Source organism: Empidonax traillii, unplaced genomic scaffold (genome assembly GCF_003031625.1).
Source record: "Empidonax traillii isolate 1590-97213 ecotype Southwest subspecies unplaced genomic scaffold, ASM303162v1 scaffold123:size1378231, whole genome shotgun sequence".
Taxonomy (NCBI): domain Eukaryota; kingdom Metazoa; phylum Chordata; class Aves; order Passeriformes; family Tyrannidae; genus Empidonax; species Empidonax traillii.
Genome location: NW_020955316.1, coordinates 484,553 through 502,208, shown reverse-complemented (window position 1 = coordinate 502,208; position 17,656 = coordinate 484,553). Strand labels below are relative to the sequence as shown.

General features: G+C 43.6%; 1 protein-coding gene across 6 annotated transcripts in view; it reads left to right on the top strand.

Moving 5' to 3' along the window:
• FAM76B (family with sequence similarity 76 member B) overlaps positions 1-17,409 on the top strand; it is a 49,397-nt gene extending 31,988 nt beyond the window's left edge. For 5 of the 6 annotated variants that reach the window (XR_003571167.1, XM_027883278.1, XM_027883275.1 and 2 more), the window contains one exon: positions 7,137-7,283. Coding sequence is in view for 5 of the 6 variants with exons in the window: in XM_027883278.1 (XP_027739079.1) it covers positions 7,137-7,172 (36 nt within the window). In the remaining variant the exon portion in view is untranslated. Of the gene's footprint in view, positions 1-7,136; positions 7,284-17,331 lie in introns of those variants that run through there. The other variant, XM_027883272.1, reaches the window with a different exon arrangement.
• The last annotated feature ends 247 nt before the right edge of the window (positions 17,410-17,656 follow it).

Sequence of the window (17,656 nt, the reverse complement as noted above, 5' to 3'; positions counted from 1 at the left end):
TCCAGTGAAGATTTATGCCCCAATCTATAATAAACAAAGAATAAATAAAGTCCTTTGCCATGTTTTAGCTTGCAGCTTAGACTTGGTAGCTTTACCCTGCCTTTTAGGTCCTGTAATCTCTATAGCAGGACAAGATTTCTCAGCAGGCTTGGAATTGCCAGGTCCAAATCTCACTGAAATGAGTGAGAGCACTTTCAATAACTTAGATGTGCTAGGGAAGAGGCCCTTTCAGCAAGCATATGATGCTCAAACTATTTAATCTTTTGTGTCTTTACGGAGATAAAGGCATGATCAGTAACAAGGAGTAACTGAGTAACTCAGACTCATGTTGGCACCAGCTACATGAGTGCCTTGAGAAAGCCACAGTCTAAGTGCCTAAATGCCAAAAAGAGCAGGAGCTGTGAGAAGTGCTGCAAAGCCTCTAATGAAAAATGTTAATAGCACCGTCCACCTCTTGACTGCTAATGAAAGCTCAAGTCTACCCTTATGATGGTTAGGCTGATTGCTGTCTTTCAAAGCATTTCAAGTGAGCAGAGTTAAAGAAGCCCTTTGAAAGGTCCGAACCAGAACCTAACCACCACCAGACAACTGCAACAATAATACATCTTATGGTCACCAGAAAGGGTGTCCTGCCTCTTTTCCTCTTCTCCCTTGCTCCTGCCATCTATGGTACCAAGTGTGGCCTTGCAAGGGGTCAAATCAGACTGTGGACTGACCCCAAAAATCCACTGGGTTTTGCTGGATTAGTCCTCTACTAGTTTACTGAGCTGGTTTAGCTCACGGAGGATTTGTACAGATGCTCACAAAAAAGAGACAGGACTGTGGGGTTGCATGCATGAACCCGTGGAGCATGTCAGTTTACCTTCAGAGATATGAGAAAAAACTCATGCTTGAAGGCTTCTCTTTTCCCAGCTGTATTGATTAGTTTGAGACAAGGTGATGCCTCTCCCTACAAACTTGCCTACTTTATCCTTAGACCATCACAACTCCAATATTACTGCTCAGTAATGCATACAGTGATCCCTTCAGTCATTAAAGGAAATCCCCAGGAGCCACCCTGGATGGAATAACCTCTGTGAAACCCTTTGGAAAGGCTAGTTATTATGTGGAGTGGACAATAAAGGGAAATGAGGTTTACGTTTGCTTATCCAAAAGGCCAGAGAGAGTTCATAGATTATTCTTTGCACAGATAAGCTAGACCTAATGTAAACATTCCTGACTGGAAAGTATCTGCTGTTTGTTTTCCTAACTTTAACCATGTGGCTAGCAAAAGCAGAATAAATGAAATAAAAGACAGGCATTTTAATAATAAAGAACCCAGTCTTCTTTGAAAACTCATGTTACTGCTCCCTGGGAAAAAAAAAAAAAAAGTTGAAATTGTCTTTTCTACTCAGTGCATGAAACACATATTGATGTGGCTGCAAACCTTTCTTGTAAGTGAAAATTGGTGAGATTTCAAATCTATCCCGGTAGATACTCTTCATTACACAAGAGCAGAGCAATCTGCTCACTTTAGTTAAACCATTCCTCCTATGCCCTTTATGTGTGTAATACTGAGGTTATACTACATTTTCTGTGAAAGCAATGGATATTTGTCCAAGGGGATATTTGATCGGACGGGAAGGTTCTAATGTTTTGCAGTTCTGCTACAGAAAATTCAAAAGTCCTTGGTGAATATAAATTAGCATAACACAGCTCTTTAAAATCTCACCCACTACCCATCTGTATCTTTAGGTTCATAAATATTTGAGGAAAAAACCCTCTATCTTCTCTGCCAAAGCTGTTTACAGAGTATTTCAAATCAACTTGTGATTAATTTGTTTGCTCCTCACTCTCTTTTTCAAATCTGACTAAACTTAACATTTTTCATCACCAAAGTCTCAACTCTCCATAGTCAGTTGTAAAACTCTGCCTGGGTATTTCAGAGCTAACAAAAGTGTAGTGTTTTACAGTTAATCCTCTCTGATAAAACTTTCCACTAAAAAGGATAGAACTTTGATTTCTATTTTTTCATCAAAAAATTGCAACATGTTGTAGAAGAGTTGAAAACACAGGGCTGGATGAGGGAAAGGAGGACTGGCATCAGAATGAAAATAGAAGACCTGGCTGTTGGAGCAGGTCTGATTCCACTATGTAGTGATGTTTGTGGTATCTGCTGTTTCTATGGCAATGGGGCAGCATGATTTACTGCAATAACAGAGAAAGCAAATGCAAAGCTTTTGTTTAACTTTGATGCCATGAGCTATTTGTTGATACTGGGGAGGAGAGAGGGAGAAGTCCTTTGGCTTCCAGTTAAGCACATTACTAACATGTTGTAACTATGAAGAGAAGTCAATAAAGTGGATCAAATGGTGTTCAGATCTCCCTTCTGTGCTCACAGACCCTGCACACACATGCAGACATGGCACTCAAATTCCCTGTGGTGCAAAGCCCATCATCCATCACTCGGCTCAGGAGAGCGGTTCAGCCGAGGTCACTGGGCAGAGTCAGTGGCGACTGATGGCTCGGGCTTCACACTGGACTGGGTCTCCAGGTTTTAGGCTAGAAGACTTACCAGAACAGGGTGGCTGGAGACTTAGTTTGCTTCTGGAGCATATCAGCAGGGGTGGGTATGGTACCAGCAGAGTGAAAAAGATGGGTTTATTTGAGTCTATGGTGGCTGAAAGGACCTGCTGAAATGTGATAGGGGTGTGACTGAGGCGGGGAGAAGTGCTACAGTTTGGAAGAGAAAGGAGATCCACCTTTATAATGGGGTCTCCCGAGGATCAGAGGGCTAAGTTGGAGCTTGTGTTGGTAAACAAAAACAGCTTCTGGCTATTGTAGTTCAGATCTGGTTCTCTGTACTGGGTTAGGATGAAGGTTTGGGACGAAGGGGCAAAAGAGTGTGTTTGCTACGTATTTCTAGAAGATACACTGGGAAAAAGTAGAGGCTGTTAAGTAATTGTTCTGGGTTTGGAAGATCACTAAGGTTCTAATGAAGACTGGAGTTAACTCAGAGAGAAAAGAATAGGATCAGGGAGAGTGTGAGACTTCACATTTAGTTTCATTGTTGAACCATGCAACGTCACAGAACTGAAGGAAGGCTGGTTTCAGACATGGGAGCCATCTTTTGTTCAGTTGTGAAGTAAGTGTGTCTGATTAGGATTAGCATAGTGGATCCTGGGGCTGGGCAGCTTGACTGTGCCGTCACCCCATTTCGTCTGAATTTTCGTTTTCTGTCTATCCCTTGTTGATGTGCCAAGACATCATCACAGAGGAGTGAGATCTGACAAGGCAATCCCAATGGGAAACTGAAGTCCACTGGTGTAATGCTAGCTGTGCCACTGGCTGCCACTGGCTTCTCCTCTCTGTGGGGACCACTCAGCACCAGAAACAACCATGAGCAATCAACTAGTTTCCAGCAGTGCACCCTTCCCTGAAGCTTTCACTTCTGTTGTTTTATGATAGTCTCCCATCTGGGAAAGATAATCCTGGGCCCTTCTTGCCATGGCCATGCCTGGTTTGAGTGCCAGGAGTGGGGAGGTTCTTGGGAGGCAGCGGCCACCTTTACTCACTCAGTGTTTTAAATTCATCCCTCTCTGTTTGCTGCTGAGCAATCTCAAGGACAGGAAACTTAGCTAGATAAGCCTTCCATCTACTCCACCAGGACTCTTCACATGTTTTTATTAGTATATTAAGATGCCAACTAGCACTGAGCAGCTTGAGTTATTACCATCAGGCCACCTAATTTTCCCAAGCAAGGTGGCCCCACGACACCACCCCGATCCTTGCCCATCTTAGGGACAGCTCCTGACCCTGCCATGCAGGTCCACAGTTAGGTGTAGGTACTGCTGCTCTGAAGCAGTGTTAGTAGGATCCAAGTCAGCCTTTACTGATTCTTGTGAAATATATCTGATGTCTTTAACTTTTTTTGCTGTGTAAATAACATGTATATCAGCAATAAATAGCATTGTTGAAATGACAGGAAGCTTAGGGATAATTATAGGGAAGATCTTACCTGTTTACCTTCCTTCTATCTTGCAGTTATAGAAGTGTGTTTATTCTTTTTTTAATCTGCACCAGTTCTTAGTCCATAAGACCCTTTTGTGGTGTGTGCTGCTGGAGTGCATTTGTAAAACAAAATTACCAAAGAGGACACAGATGTTGCTCTCCATTCTCTTTTTAGCCATACAAATTATAAACAATGTCCCTTTATATTAAGATACACTTTTCTGTCTCATATTGGTTTTAGAGCTGATTTTTTCAATATGTTTTCTGTTTAGAGCAGCCTGTTCTTGTTTAAATGTCCCCACAACTGTACTCCATGTGAAAACAATGTTGCTTTCACATTCAGTGCACATATCTCAAATTCATATGTATATTTCTGAACCAATGCAAGGACAGAAGAATTAATAACATCGTAGAGAGCCACAAAAAATGAACACCACATTTCTCACCAAAGTCTACACTGAGTCATCAAATGTACTTTGACTTGTCTATGAAGAGGTAACAGGTAGCAGCCCTTAGAGCAAAAATGCTTTCATCGTTGTGACCTTGTTAGGTGTGCATTAATAGAGTCTAAGAGCTGATGGTGGTGGAGGTTGAGTTGTTTTTCACTAAGACTTTTCTGCAATGAATTCTCTCCTGCTGGAATTCATGGTATTCAAAAGCCTTAGTCCAGATTTCATAGTACAGAGATTTTAAACTTTTTTTCTATCCAAGATCAAAAGCAATTATCTGCATTTCTGGTATTGTTTTCTTTTATAACCCAGATGCACAGGCATTCTGACTTCTGTCAGATTTTGATTTGGTTGTCTCTGGTTGAGAACTGCAAATAAGAAGATGCATTGAAGTGCTTTCTTCTCCCCTCTGCCAGCAAAATCAATAACTAGTTCACACTGGGTTTAACTTAATACATGCTCCCACCAAACATATATTTTAAAGACAAACTGTGTTAAGATGACTGCTTACAGCTTCTTTGAGTAGACAGCAACTTATAACAACACAAAAGCGTGTGTGGAGGGAAAAGGGGTGCTATAATTGCCCAAAACTGGAAGAAGTTTGTCATGAAACTGTGAACAGCTGTTGTTAAGACTCATTCTGAGCAGAAGAATGCACCTCCTGATGTTTCTGTTCATTCGAGACATTTCTGTGCCACATGGTGCCCATCACACTGAATGCTTTCCCTATGGGCTGCAGAGCTAATAAGACAGAGCAAGCTTTATGTTGAACAGTGAGATGTCTTGAATCAGCATGTCATATACAATAAAAAACTATGGACTTGAGTGGTGAAAATGAATTTAGGATACTACAGGGTCCTGATAAAATTTTCTCCAGCAGTGAGCATAATAAAAAAAAAATGAAATTGTCCTGCTTGATAGGTTTTGTTTGTTTGTTTGTATGTTTTGTTTTGTTTTGTTTTAATTTGGGGAACAGGATATTATTTGGGGCTTTGACATGTTATACAGTAGGACTTGAACCAGATTTTTTAGATTTTTGGGGGGGGATTAAATTGAAGTTTGTGTTTTTAGTGGTGACTTTTGGATTTTTCTCAAAGTTAGAATTGAGAATGTTGCTGTTACTGCTGGACTCATCTGGAGCTTTATTAAAACAGAAACTTGCAGGAGGTAGGGTATTAGTCTGTAATAGATCTTAAAACTGGGAATCCAGTCTCATGTTTGATAAACTGAAGAGATTGATTGAGGGTAGGACAGAGGTAAACAATGGACTGTGGTGGATTTATCTGTGTTATCAACGTTGAAGCTAATGAAACCAAAAAATCAGCAACGATGAATAATTTTAAAGAAAGGTTTAATTTTACCTTTCTACTTCTAGGCAGCATACTTCAGCGGTAAAATTGCAGAAAACACACTCTAAGGAAGACCATAGCCTGAGAGTACTTTCTACTTCATTATCTGAAGTATGAGACTATTTTCTCTGCACACTCTTCGATTTCTCCCCAAGTTTGGCAAGATGAAGCATTTCCAGACCCAAAGCAGCCATTTTACAACCGACAGCTGCCTCTCCCTAGTCCAGCTGGCAAGTACCTTCCCTTATGCCTTTCTCTTTTTTTATTGCTGATAGGTTTTGTCTCATTTTATCTCCTGAAAACAATTAGACAGTCATCAAATGGCAGTCCTTCCAGTCTGTGTTGGGGCTGGACTCTGGTGAAAGGTCAAACCATTTCCAATTATCCTCTTTCTCATACAGCCTTCCTTTAAAGCAGCCCTCAGAAAATAATCCAAATGCAGGCAAGACATTTGCAGCTGGCTTATACGAAGGAGCATTCATTATGTGTTTGTGAGATAGTTTATACAGCTCTCTTCATGAGGAGAGAACAGGAGCTGGAAGAGGTCCAGTTGGTGCCTCGTGCGTCTTGTCATGGCTAAGTCAAGTCCTTCCCCTTCATCTTCATGCTGTCCGTCTTTTACTTCATTTCAAACTCTAAGGCTTATGATCTTCTAGCTCGCTGTCATGCAAACCTCTCACTTGCACTGCCAACCTTTGGATGAGATGTACTGTGCCTCAGTACTGCCTATCCTTCTGCATCAGCTCTCAAGGAAGCTGAAACGACTGAATCCTGGTGCAAACATCTGCCCTGCAGCCATCTGGAGAAAGGAGTGAGAAGGTACCAGCCACAGCACTCTGAAAGCGATGGATTCATAGGCAAGGATACGAAAAGCATTGGAATGGCACAGGGCTTGCAAACACTTCATCACAGCACAGCAGGAGGTACTATGCTCCTTTATAAAGACCAGGCATTTGCTACTTGCTTAGAACAATGAACCAGCAACCGGACTTTTTCATTTTGCTGCTCAACCCAATGTCATGGCCACTGTTTTTTTGCCCCTTATATTTTTTAGCATTGAGAGTTAGGACCTAAAAAGTATTGAGCTGTTTAAGATACAAATGTGGGAACCAAGAAACTTATTCAGTGTCTGCGTCTGTGCAGTTTTCCTTCAAGCTCTTTAAGCAGAGAAGTGTTCAGGTCCTCGGTATTTTTTAATGTTTTGTTTCAGCAGCTGGGGTAAAACCTGCAGTCATCCTGAGGCTTCAGCATTGACTTTGGCACAGACCGAATTTTACTTTCTGTGTATCTAAACCACAGCTGAACATCTGGAAAATAGGGGACTTTTCATTCCTATTTTGTCTTTTAGATCATCAACTATTCAAGGCATTTTCTTACAAACTAATATAACAAAAGCCTGCCCCAGCTCAGCCACAAGGCAGGAGATTGTTATTAGTGCTGCTTCTGACAGCCTGGCAAAGAGAACACTTAACACTTAATGTAATGAAGAGGTGAGAACAGGTCGGTATTTTGACTCGCTGGGTGCTTTGTATATCCAGGCTGAAATTTTCAAAAAGTGTGGAAGAACTGTTCCCTAAGTACTCATTTTGTTTATCAAGTGTATTGGAAGGATAAAAGCAAAATTTGATCTGTGTGTGTGGGCATACAGGCATACACACACACACACACACACACACACACACACACACACACGGACGTGCGTGCCTTGGAATCTGTTTGCAGTATCATAATGAAGCAAACTCCTGGAGCTGAGCTCTAGATCCTCAGGGGAAATACTGACTTTGCTGAGAAGAAACATTTCATTTTTGAGTCTGACTAAGTGAAAAGGCTGATAGCAGCTGTACTGAAGAGCCTGCCTTTTGAATAAACATTGACTTACTTATCCAAAAGGCAGTAAAATCACCTTTGGTTTGATGGATTCAGCTGCAGCATTGAGTAATGAGCTGAAAAATAACATTGCACAGACCTGTCAAGGCACCTCTGCATGATCAGACTCAGCATTACAGGAGCTGACAGCAGACTATGGTGGGAAGTCACCCACTGACAAACTTTTTCATACCAAGTCAGCTCCTCGCTCATATGATACAAGTTACAAATGTCTCCCTGAATCCTCTTTGAGAGCGGTTTATCTGCAAATCATTGGAAGCACTTCTGAGCTATTTCAGCTTTGATCTCCACATAATGACATCTGTGACCTGGGCTATGAGGAAACTGTGGCCTAGAGGGGTCCAGACATGCTCAGCACAGCCCCTCCAACCTGGCTGGGAGATGCTGGTTCAGGTTCCGGAATGGTGCTGAGCTTACTGCTGCAGTATCACTCAGCTTGGGCTAAGGCCACCCTAACCACACCACGTGCACAGGGATGGTACTTCAAACAACACTTCACACTTATTTTTGTCTTTTTGGCAGCTGCCTCTCTCTGCTGACAAAAATGACAAGCCCAGGAGAGGAACAGCATTTTCACATCCTTTTGTACACCTAAATGAAATGCTGCTGTAACTCACATACGTAGGTGATCCACTTACTGCTGCCATGTTGCAGAACAGTGTTAACACAAGGCCCTCTCCTGGGCTCTGGGCAATGCTGGATCCTGCTGGCATGGATTGAGGCTGTAGTGCTGGAGCAGTCCAGTTTGGGGAGGGGCTGTCAGGGCACCAAGAATGGGAGTTGTGGTTGTATTTCCACCAGCATCATGCAGCTGAGGACAGATATTGCTGGGCTGTGCCCAAGTGGCCACCATCCTTGTCCCTGCTCTGCTTTTCTGGCTGGGCACTGTAGGACAGTGCCGTGTTGGGGCAGGCATATCCCTAGCCATCACCCTGGACCTCCAGCTCACCTGCCTTCACCTGTCAAGGTGCAGTTTGGTGGGCTCATTCTGCCACATCCTATTTTAAAACACAAGGACTTGTGAGCTTGCTGAGCAGGTGTGGGTGAAATGCTGTGCTGCAGACATGACTGCAGTGTGAACCTGAGTGCCTGGCAGAACTCCCTGGCATGTGTCCTGCTCCAGAGGAGCAAAGCAAACAGGGACCTGGAGAAAGGTTTGTGTGTCTGCAAACTGATTCACTTTTCCAACTGCAGAAAAAGATGTAAAGACAAGGAAGTTGACCCCATAACTATTGCTTCTACCAACAAAGCATATCTTGCCTAGGTCTTTAAGCTGTCAAGGCTACAACAACATTATCAATAAATGCACCTGTATTTCCCTGCATAGACATTTTATAAAACCTTTTTTCTTTGTGTGTTTCCTCCCTACAGAACAAGAAACTTAATTCAAAACAGGTACAAGAATAATGGGATACAGTCTCTTCAGAGAAGCCAAGGTGACCCTTTATATAATCTTCAAAACCTCAGAAAATTAGACATTTCTTTTGCCTTGTGAGGACTGAAGCCCTGAAGACCTGGTCCCTAATACGGATGACACGCTTCAGAAGTGTGAACATGACTTAAATTGATCACAAGGCATTCCACATTAGGCTGTGCTGGAACAGTTTGCTGTCATGCTTCAATTTAGGGCTCTGTGCACAGGTAGTTTATAGAAGCTTATCTGATGATTATTGTCTGTTATAAACATGTAGGGATATGTTAAGTGTGTTACACATATTCTAGATAGTATTACAGATAGATGCAAGCCATTGCTGTAGGTAACCTATTGGACTTTAGTCTCTGTAGAAAAACACCAGTAGCAGCTCATTAAAAGTGAACATAGCATGAAGGGTGACCCAGCTTGCTCTAGGATGGGGATGCTCTCGTCGCAGATGTTTCAGATAAACTCTCTATATCTGTCAGCATGTTTCAGCGTTTGCTCAACAGTTGTCCTATTAGCACTCACATAAACCTTTTGTGCTTACCTACTTGCTTTTGGTGGTAAAAATAAGTTTCACCTGGCTTTATTTACTGCTATGTCCTAGAAGTCCCCCCACTATCTGTGTATGGGCTCCCATGTTCCAGAGACACCACACAGAGTTAGTCTGCAAGGCTGTGTATGTGTAGCAAAGGTCAGCCCGGGGCAGAATCCTCCAGCCACCTCTAGGCAAGTTGAAGCAGGTGCCAGGAGGAGCTGATTGCTTGTCCCTAGAAGCAGAGCTCTCTGCAGGCAGCATTGCAGCAGGCAAAGCAGCACCACCATGGCAAGCACCGTGACTGTCCTCCGTCCAGCTTCCAGGCACTGCTTATGCACAGGTTCTTTAATCCTGACTAAGAAGCAGTTCCTGAACTCTCTTCTCATGAGAAACCCCACCTCTCTCCAATCCATTGCTTGTCTGCAATCTTGGGTTCCCTCTTGTTTAATCCCAGTCTGGCTCCAGCACCCTGGGTCGCCTCTCCCCAGCAGTCAGTGTGCCATATGATGGGGGAGCTGGGGGTTCAAAGTTCACAGGCAGTCTAGAGTTTACATCACCTGCTTCCTGGGCATGTTTTGTAACCCATGCTATGAAAGATGCCTATCTCCATGCCCTTATAGGGACTGTGTGAAATGAAGAGTCTCAGCCTTATCAGCAAATCTGAACCCAAGGAAAGGTGAGATTTCAGAGACAATTCACTCTCTGGTGGCCTGAAACCCTGCTCAATGTGTCAACTCTCATTTGGAGATGCTGAGCTTTAGCATATCCCTCTCATGTATAAGGAAAAGACAAATATACATCCATAATTGCAGTGCATATGTCAGCTCTAGATATCACTTGGATGCTTAAAGCTTTAGTGCTGCCACAGACATTTACACTGAATGACTTTTACATGAGGCACAAACAGGAACTATCCCCAATACCAGCTCCCTCCCCATCAGCCTGTGCAGTGTAATACTTCATTGTTACAAAACCTGAGAGCACTGTCAGACAAATCCTGCTATGTAGCATGATATCATCACTGATAATAAAGTTACAAAGGCACAACTGATAAGGAAAAGCCCAAATTCCACTCAAGTATTGACTGCCATGGATTTATTCTGGATATACCAGTATATTTGAAATGGCTCAGTTGTTTTTTTTCTGGCTATCTAATATACAGTAAAACCCCTGCTAATTTTTTTATTTATTTTTTAGCTATTTGTAATCAAAACCTGCAAGAAGCAAAATAGCCACCACAATTGTTAGGGAATCTGCGGCGCATGCAAATCTTGAAAAACAAATGTTTTGCAAGTGCCCTATATGTCCTAGATGCGGACTGAGAGAAAGGGTAGAGTCAGCACCAAATTTAACTTGTGCTGCCTTTTCCCTGGGAAATACCTGCCAAGGACTCACACATGTGTATAGTAAGGTACGTCTTGCTCACATACCCTTGTCTGTCAAAGTTGCAGCAGCATGGCACGAGAAGCTGTTGTCTTTCCGGGCATTTGGGGATTCATAGATTAAAAACCACACCTTGAAATAGCATCCTCTCATGAGCCAGGCAGGCAGTCAAGATCCTGGAGCATGCTTTCATGTGTGGTCAGTGTGCAGCTCTGATTTATGAGTGAGTGCTGCACTTTGTACTGATCACAGATGCCTGTCTGCTTTTGACAGCACGATCTCATTGCTGTTTAAATGAAAGATGACTGTTATGCTATACTGCTGGTAACCAGGAAAACTGTGGTAGAATGTGGAGCAATCCAGAGCCAGGAGTTATGTTCTTCATTGCAAAATCCTCTCTGGCAGGCTTGTAGTACACTATCGTCTACCACAGGTGCTATTCCAACATCATACTGAGGCAGGAGCCAGCACTGAGGTCCCTCTGGGCAGCAGTGTGCAAAGCAAACAGCAGCAGCAGCCTGGCAGCCTTTCCTGAGTGAATACAAGGAGGCAGGTTGTAGAGTTGTTTTTGAACAAAGAGATAGCGAGAGATCTGAGACAGGAAAGCCAAATTTTGCAAACTGGTACGGTGTGTTCTAAAAAGCAGTAAACATCATTAAAATGGTTTAATGATTTTTTATATGTACTGTTACCTTCCTACTGGCCAGACTATAACTGCATGTCTACCATATTCCTACAAGAAACTGGGCACTACTTTGTTTTTTGCATCCATTCTTCTCATACTTTTCTTTCTTTGTTTCTAGCCAGTGTGTACCTTCTTCCTTTCAGCTCTAAAGAATTCTCCATAACATCTTTCTTCTACAGCAACAAGCATTGAAGTAAGAGGTGGTCTCAGAGTGGAAAAATGATCTCTCACAAAAAGCTCCAGCTCTAGTGAAGCTATAAACAGTTATCCTGCTGAAGATGTTCCCAAAGACTTGCTCAGCATGATAACACGAGGCTGAGAGCCAAGAGTGAGGTAATCCACTAATTACTTTACCAACACAATAGCTGAGCCAAAAGCAGAATGCAAAGCAAAAGACTTAAAATTAAAACTGTTTATTGAACTTCAGAGTGCTCTGATTGGGATGTGAAGATATGTCTGCCCATTGCCTCACTCCACCTCCATCATGATGATCCTTTTCTCATCAGGGAGGCAGGTTCACTTAAAGCCCAGGAGAGCTATCTCAGCACCAGGAAGGGGAAGAAGCAGCTCGTTCAACTCCCACCCCCATGAAAGTGTAAGTCTTTGGATACTAAGCACTGATAGCCTTGGCAGTGCAGGAAAATGGTACCTGGATTGTGCCTTAGGACTGATGCGCCTTTGCAGGGTATCTTTTGGTTTTCCTCTTCCTCACGTTTCTGCAGCTGTGTTGGTGAGAGTCACCACTTTGTAGCGGATTTGGGTGAGCCTGGCAACGAGCAGGAGGATCATCCCATGCTCTTGTGTCTAGAGCTCATGTGCTCCCGAGGTGAAGATTGTCATCCTCTGCTCTTGTTAGCCTGGGGATGGACCCCATCCCTTTGCTGCTGGACTGGCATTTGAGACATTGACCCTGTAGGTGGTTGGAGGCTGCAGATTTCCACCCACATTCCATTGTACCCAGAGTGCCCACTGACAGATGGGGGGAAGACGGGGGATATTCCAGTCTCCTTTGGAATCTGAGAGGTTTTGGGAACTGATCAAATGGGCAAGGGGTCACCAGTGATTGTGCTTTAGGACCAGGGGCTCACCTGGGTCATAGGACAGTCCTTGATCCCATCAGCCTGCACTCACCTCCAGGGGCTGTTTCTCTATTCTCCATTTTCTCCTCCTCCATGAGCCATTTTGTGCATTTTCTCCAAGTTCCTTAGCAAAGAAGAGTGAAATGAGAGCAGCCTCAGATGGCACCAGGTGGCTGGAGGATGGATGTTCACACTGGTTTTGTGTGTATCCCCAGAGAGTCCAAACTTTTCTTTTCCTCTTTTAACAGAAGACAGTTGCATCCTCCTCCTGCTCCCTCTGCTCCAGTGCTGAGCAGCTCATGATTAGGGCTCTGCAGAACTGGACTGGCTATGCTCAGGGCATTATCACTCAAAAATCCTCAGTTGCTGATGTGACACTTCCAGGTATAATGTTACAATGCTGCTGTTCAAGTTCTAGCACTCAAATCCTCATCAACGTGAGAACAAAAAAAATTATTTAACATATTTCTCTGTCTGTTTTAAAGATGTTTTCACAAATGCAGTGTGGGAGTTATTTTGCTCAGACTGAGTGGGCGTTGGAAAATGGTGCCAACAGCTGAATTTTGAAAGACATCTGAGAAAGACCAAAAGGGTCACTGGGCAAGCCAGCAAGGAAGAGCCAGCAGTCGTGAAAGTGTGAGTGGGAGAGAGCCCTGGCCACATCTTGGCTATGCTGGCTGAAGGCAATGCAGAATTTTGGATGTGCTGTGGAGGAAAACAGGATCTGGATGTGGTGTGACTGTTGGGAGCACAGGAAAAGGAAGATTCAATGAAGCCAAAATTCAGGCCTGAGCACACATTTTAGAATAAGAGGGGGAAAGCAGGTACAGAAGGGGACTAGAGAGGGGAGGCTGCTTGCCTTTCCGTGGTGGGTAAACAGCAGTATGAAATCTTCCTTATGCGTTACACCTATCTACGTGTCAGTTATGGATTGGGTACACGAAGGTATCCATGGCAGTCTTGTTCCCAATTCACACCAAGATTTGAAGCAACATGGATGTTCAACTGTCACAAAAGTGACCTTGGGAAATCTCATCCAATGTGTGGGGCAAAAAACCCCAAACTCTTTGACTGTACCTTCAATGGATGTGCAATGCTCACTGGCACCAGGCGGGGACATGAGCTGAATTTGACTCAGAAGGGAGATCACCTCCTCCTGTATGACTTCACAGCTTTCAGAAGCAACCAGGTGTTTCTTGAGAGACTCCCATCTACCTAGACAAGGGTGGTGGGAAGATAGAATGGGGAAGATCACTGGGCAAATTATCCAGTTGCAGGAATTGATCAATATGGCACACTGTGGATAGAAACATCTCTGAAACATGCTCTTTTCAGATGAATCAGAGGAACATTCAAAACAAAACAACATAGAGATAAGTCTGAGATTCAATTTTTGGACAGTATTGAGAATGCAGCAATATGCAGTGGTTCTAATAGCCTCTTGTAGGCATTGAACAGAAATGCATACAGTTACCCCATAGTTTATAATATAAAAGGCAGACACTCAAGGATGTGAAGAGTGGGATTTGGAAATGCTCTTGAAAGTTATAGAGCAGAGCTACCCCTGTTTCAGAGGGACATATGTCCTTGGGTCACACAAGTGTTTTTTGAGAATCCTGTCGTAAGAGATTTCAGCAGAGAAATGCATAAGTTACGTGAAGGGTTGAGTTTAGCCTTCCCCATCTCTCCTCGTTCCCATTTAGAGCCTTATCCATTATGGTCTAAACAGGTCTTGTCCATGCAGCATCAGTCACAGCCTTCTTGAAGATCACCAAAAATCTGTAGAGGTTGGCAGGACCTTAGAAAAAGCAAAAGAATGACTCAAGTTTGCAAAATTCTCATAAGTCCTCTGGCTGTCCAAGGGCTCACACCAAGACAGTTGTGCCCGTGTAGCACCTTGTGTTTTCAAAACATTGAAGATCTGGTAGAAATCCAATCCATGTGAATGTTTTACGAGGAGTATTGCATTGAAAAAATGGTACAGAAGTGATGCAACTTTGCAATTGGACCTTGCTGGAAACTTGTGTCACATCACTGCTGGCATCTCACCAGGTCTGATGTGTGAGTGGGGCTTCTTCACCGCAGCCTCCACCCTTCCCTTCACCACATGAATAGCCTTTTCCCAAGCACTGCTCAGCCTGTGAAACACAGCTGCAGTGAAGGCACAGCATGCTTACCTGTTTTGCCTCTTCGCTGGGTGACGAGCCTGTGGGAGGGTGTCACATGCCCACTAAGCTGGGACCCTGCTGGGATGGACCGAGGCAAACAGCCTGCATCCTCCACCAGCACTGAGGGCTGCAGAGGCAAGGATGAGACTGTTTCTACAGAGCAGTCCCAGCCTGCACCCTGAGCCCAGTGCTAATGTATGGCCCCTCCATGCACAGGCAATTTCATCATTTCAGCCTTCTTACCATTCCCAAAAAGCCTTGTTTCGGAGGCTGATAGCCCACTCTGGTAACACAGACACAGATCACACCCATTAGCTAGTCTGAATGTCCGGATCCCTCCCAAGCCTGCTTAATGGACATAGTGGTAGATGGAGATACCCTCTGGCTCCAGAGAGGAGGATTGCTGTATTGTAAATCAGTTAAGGTACTTCTTCTCCTGGACTAAGGGATCTGCATATGGGTGTAGTCAGCTCTGCACAAGGACCAGCCTTCCCTACCAAGAGGGGAAATTCATTCTTTAATATAGAAATGGCCCCAATGAATAGCAATGTATATGACTAAAATCAAAACTGAGTGTTTTCTCTTGCTGATGCTTAGAATTTTCATGGAAGTACAGCCTTGCTCAGATGAACCCTCTGTGCTTGAGTTGTCTTGTAAAATTTCAGAGTGGCAGGAACTAACAGGCTGGTTTTTGGTGCTGAGCACTGACCCCTTTCAAGAGGCATGAATTTGTGAGAGGGGATTTCAGAGGTTGCCGAGCTATTCAAGGACTGGCACAGAGGGAAGCTCATAACATCCTTTCCTCAAAATTTTAGTATTTCCTTCATCTGTACTGCTGCTGCATTCTTCCAGGAAGTTTACACAAAGGGCATGGTCAAGTTTTCACCTCAGGACTATCAAAAGGGGAAGAGCCAAAATCAAGTGCCTGCTGCAAATTTTGGATATGCTGTCAGCCCAACTGGCCGTGCATTCAGCATCCTGCAGAGGAGATTATGCAGACACATAAGGAAATAAAAGGGAATGGATTAAAACTTACAGTGTGAGTGAACAGGATTTAAAGTCTGAGCAAATTAAGTATTCAGAAGCTACAAGAGGAAATGTTCCTTATGCTGTTCTGCTCCTTCCTGCCTGCTGATCGTGTTCATTTGAGGCTGGCTCAGCAAATGAAAGCCATGAAGAATCAGTCCAGAGTTGCCTGAAGTGTCATGCTGACACTTAACAGCCATTTCTGGTTGTAATTTCACTTCTCTCTAACCAGCATAAATTTCAGAAAGTCATCCTTAATCTGCCTCTGACCTCTCCCTGTCCTAATCCCACACCCTCTTCTCTACCAGGCTGTCAGGAGCAAGCAAACATAAGATGGGTGGCTGGGAAGCAGCAACTTATAAAATAAAGGCATGAAAATGCTGTTGTGCAGCATTTAATCTTTTTTATTTTCTCTTTAATTGGAGCCTAAATGATGCTGGGTTTTGCTTAGGGAGGTAGTTAAAACATTTGTAGCTTTTAACAAACGTAACGCTCAGCTGGAAGGGCTCAGCTCTTCTAAGCAAGGAAGTTTTGGTGTTAGTATTTGTTGAATCATCATTAGGAATTTGTTTGCAATACATTAAAAGAGGTAGTATCAGTGCTACACTGATCTTTCAGCATCAGGAGGCAGAAATGGGAGTGTCATTAAATCTTATGGTCTGGTAGAGGAGAGTTGGTTGAACTTTGGGCTCTGGGGAGTTTACTGTTCATTATCTAAGGCAGTGTAAGGTCTCACTCTGGTCTCACAACCCTATGTTGGATGGGAAGCCACTACCTAATGCAATCCAATACTTTAAAGATGTATGTTGTGTATCTTGAGCAGCCTCCTTGACATGAAAGCTTCAGAAACACAGGCTGCAAGGGACTGCTGGGTCAGCAAGCCTGGCTCCTTTCTGCAGCCAAAACATCAAGTACTGCCTACCATACCATGAGATAAGGATGCCCTAGAGAACTGCAAAGGGGTTTAGAAGCAAATGAATCCTAGACCTCAGCAATCGGAATGGGAGCCTTGATATCAAGATTGGAAATTAACAGCCATACAGTAGAGGATTGAGGTGCCATCCTATACATCATAGAATCGTAGAATATTTTGAGTTGGAAGGGATCCATAAGGATCAACTCCTGGCCTTTCACAGGACAACCCCAAAGATCACACCATGTGCCTGACAGTATTGTCGATACACTTCTTGAACTCTGTCAGGCTTGGTGCCATGACTTCTTCCCTGGGGATCCTGTCCCAGTGCCTGACCACCCTCTGGGTGAAGAACCTTTTCCTAAAATCCAGTCTGAACCTCCCCTGACACAATGTCAGAAGCCAGTCTAGGTCCTTAACCATAATCTCTTTCTGATATTTGTACAGGCACCCACTGCTGCATGCTGGAAGCGCCTTCTGCCAAGCAAGACTGGAATATTCTCTAGTGTAAAAGAAACTGTTTAACTTTAAACGGTTTAAATTCAATGTGTTTGAATTTGGCATACTTCTGGTATATTGATGTAGCTACATATATTTGTCATGCAGTTGCTTCTTAAGGAAGTAAAACAAATACGTGCTCATCTACCACAGCCTCTGTGTGTTTACCCAGCACTGAATCCGACAGCACGGCCAGACACTCACTCTGCTGTAATATTTCCTTTCTGAATAGATGTCAGGGGAAGGCCACGCTGAAGCTGCTGGGTGATGTAAG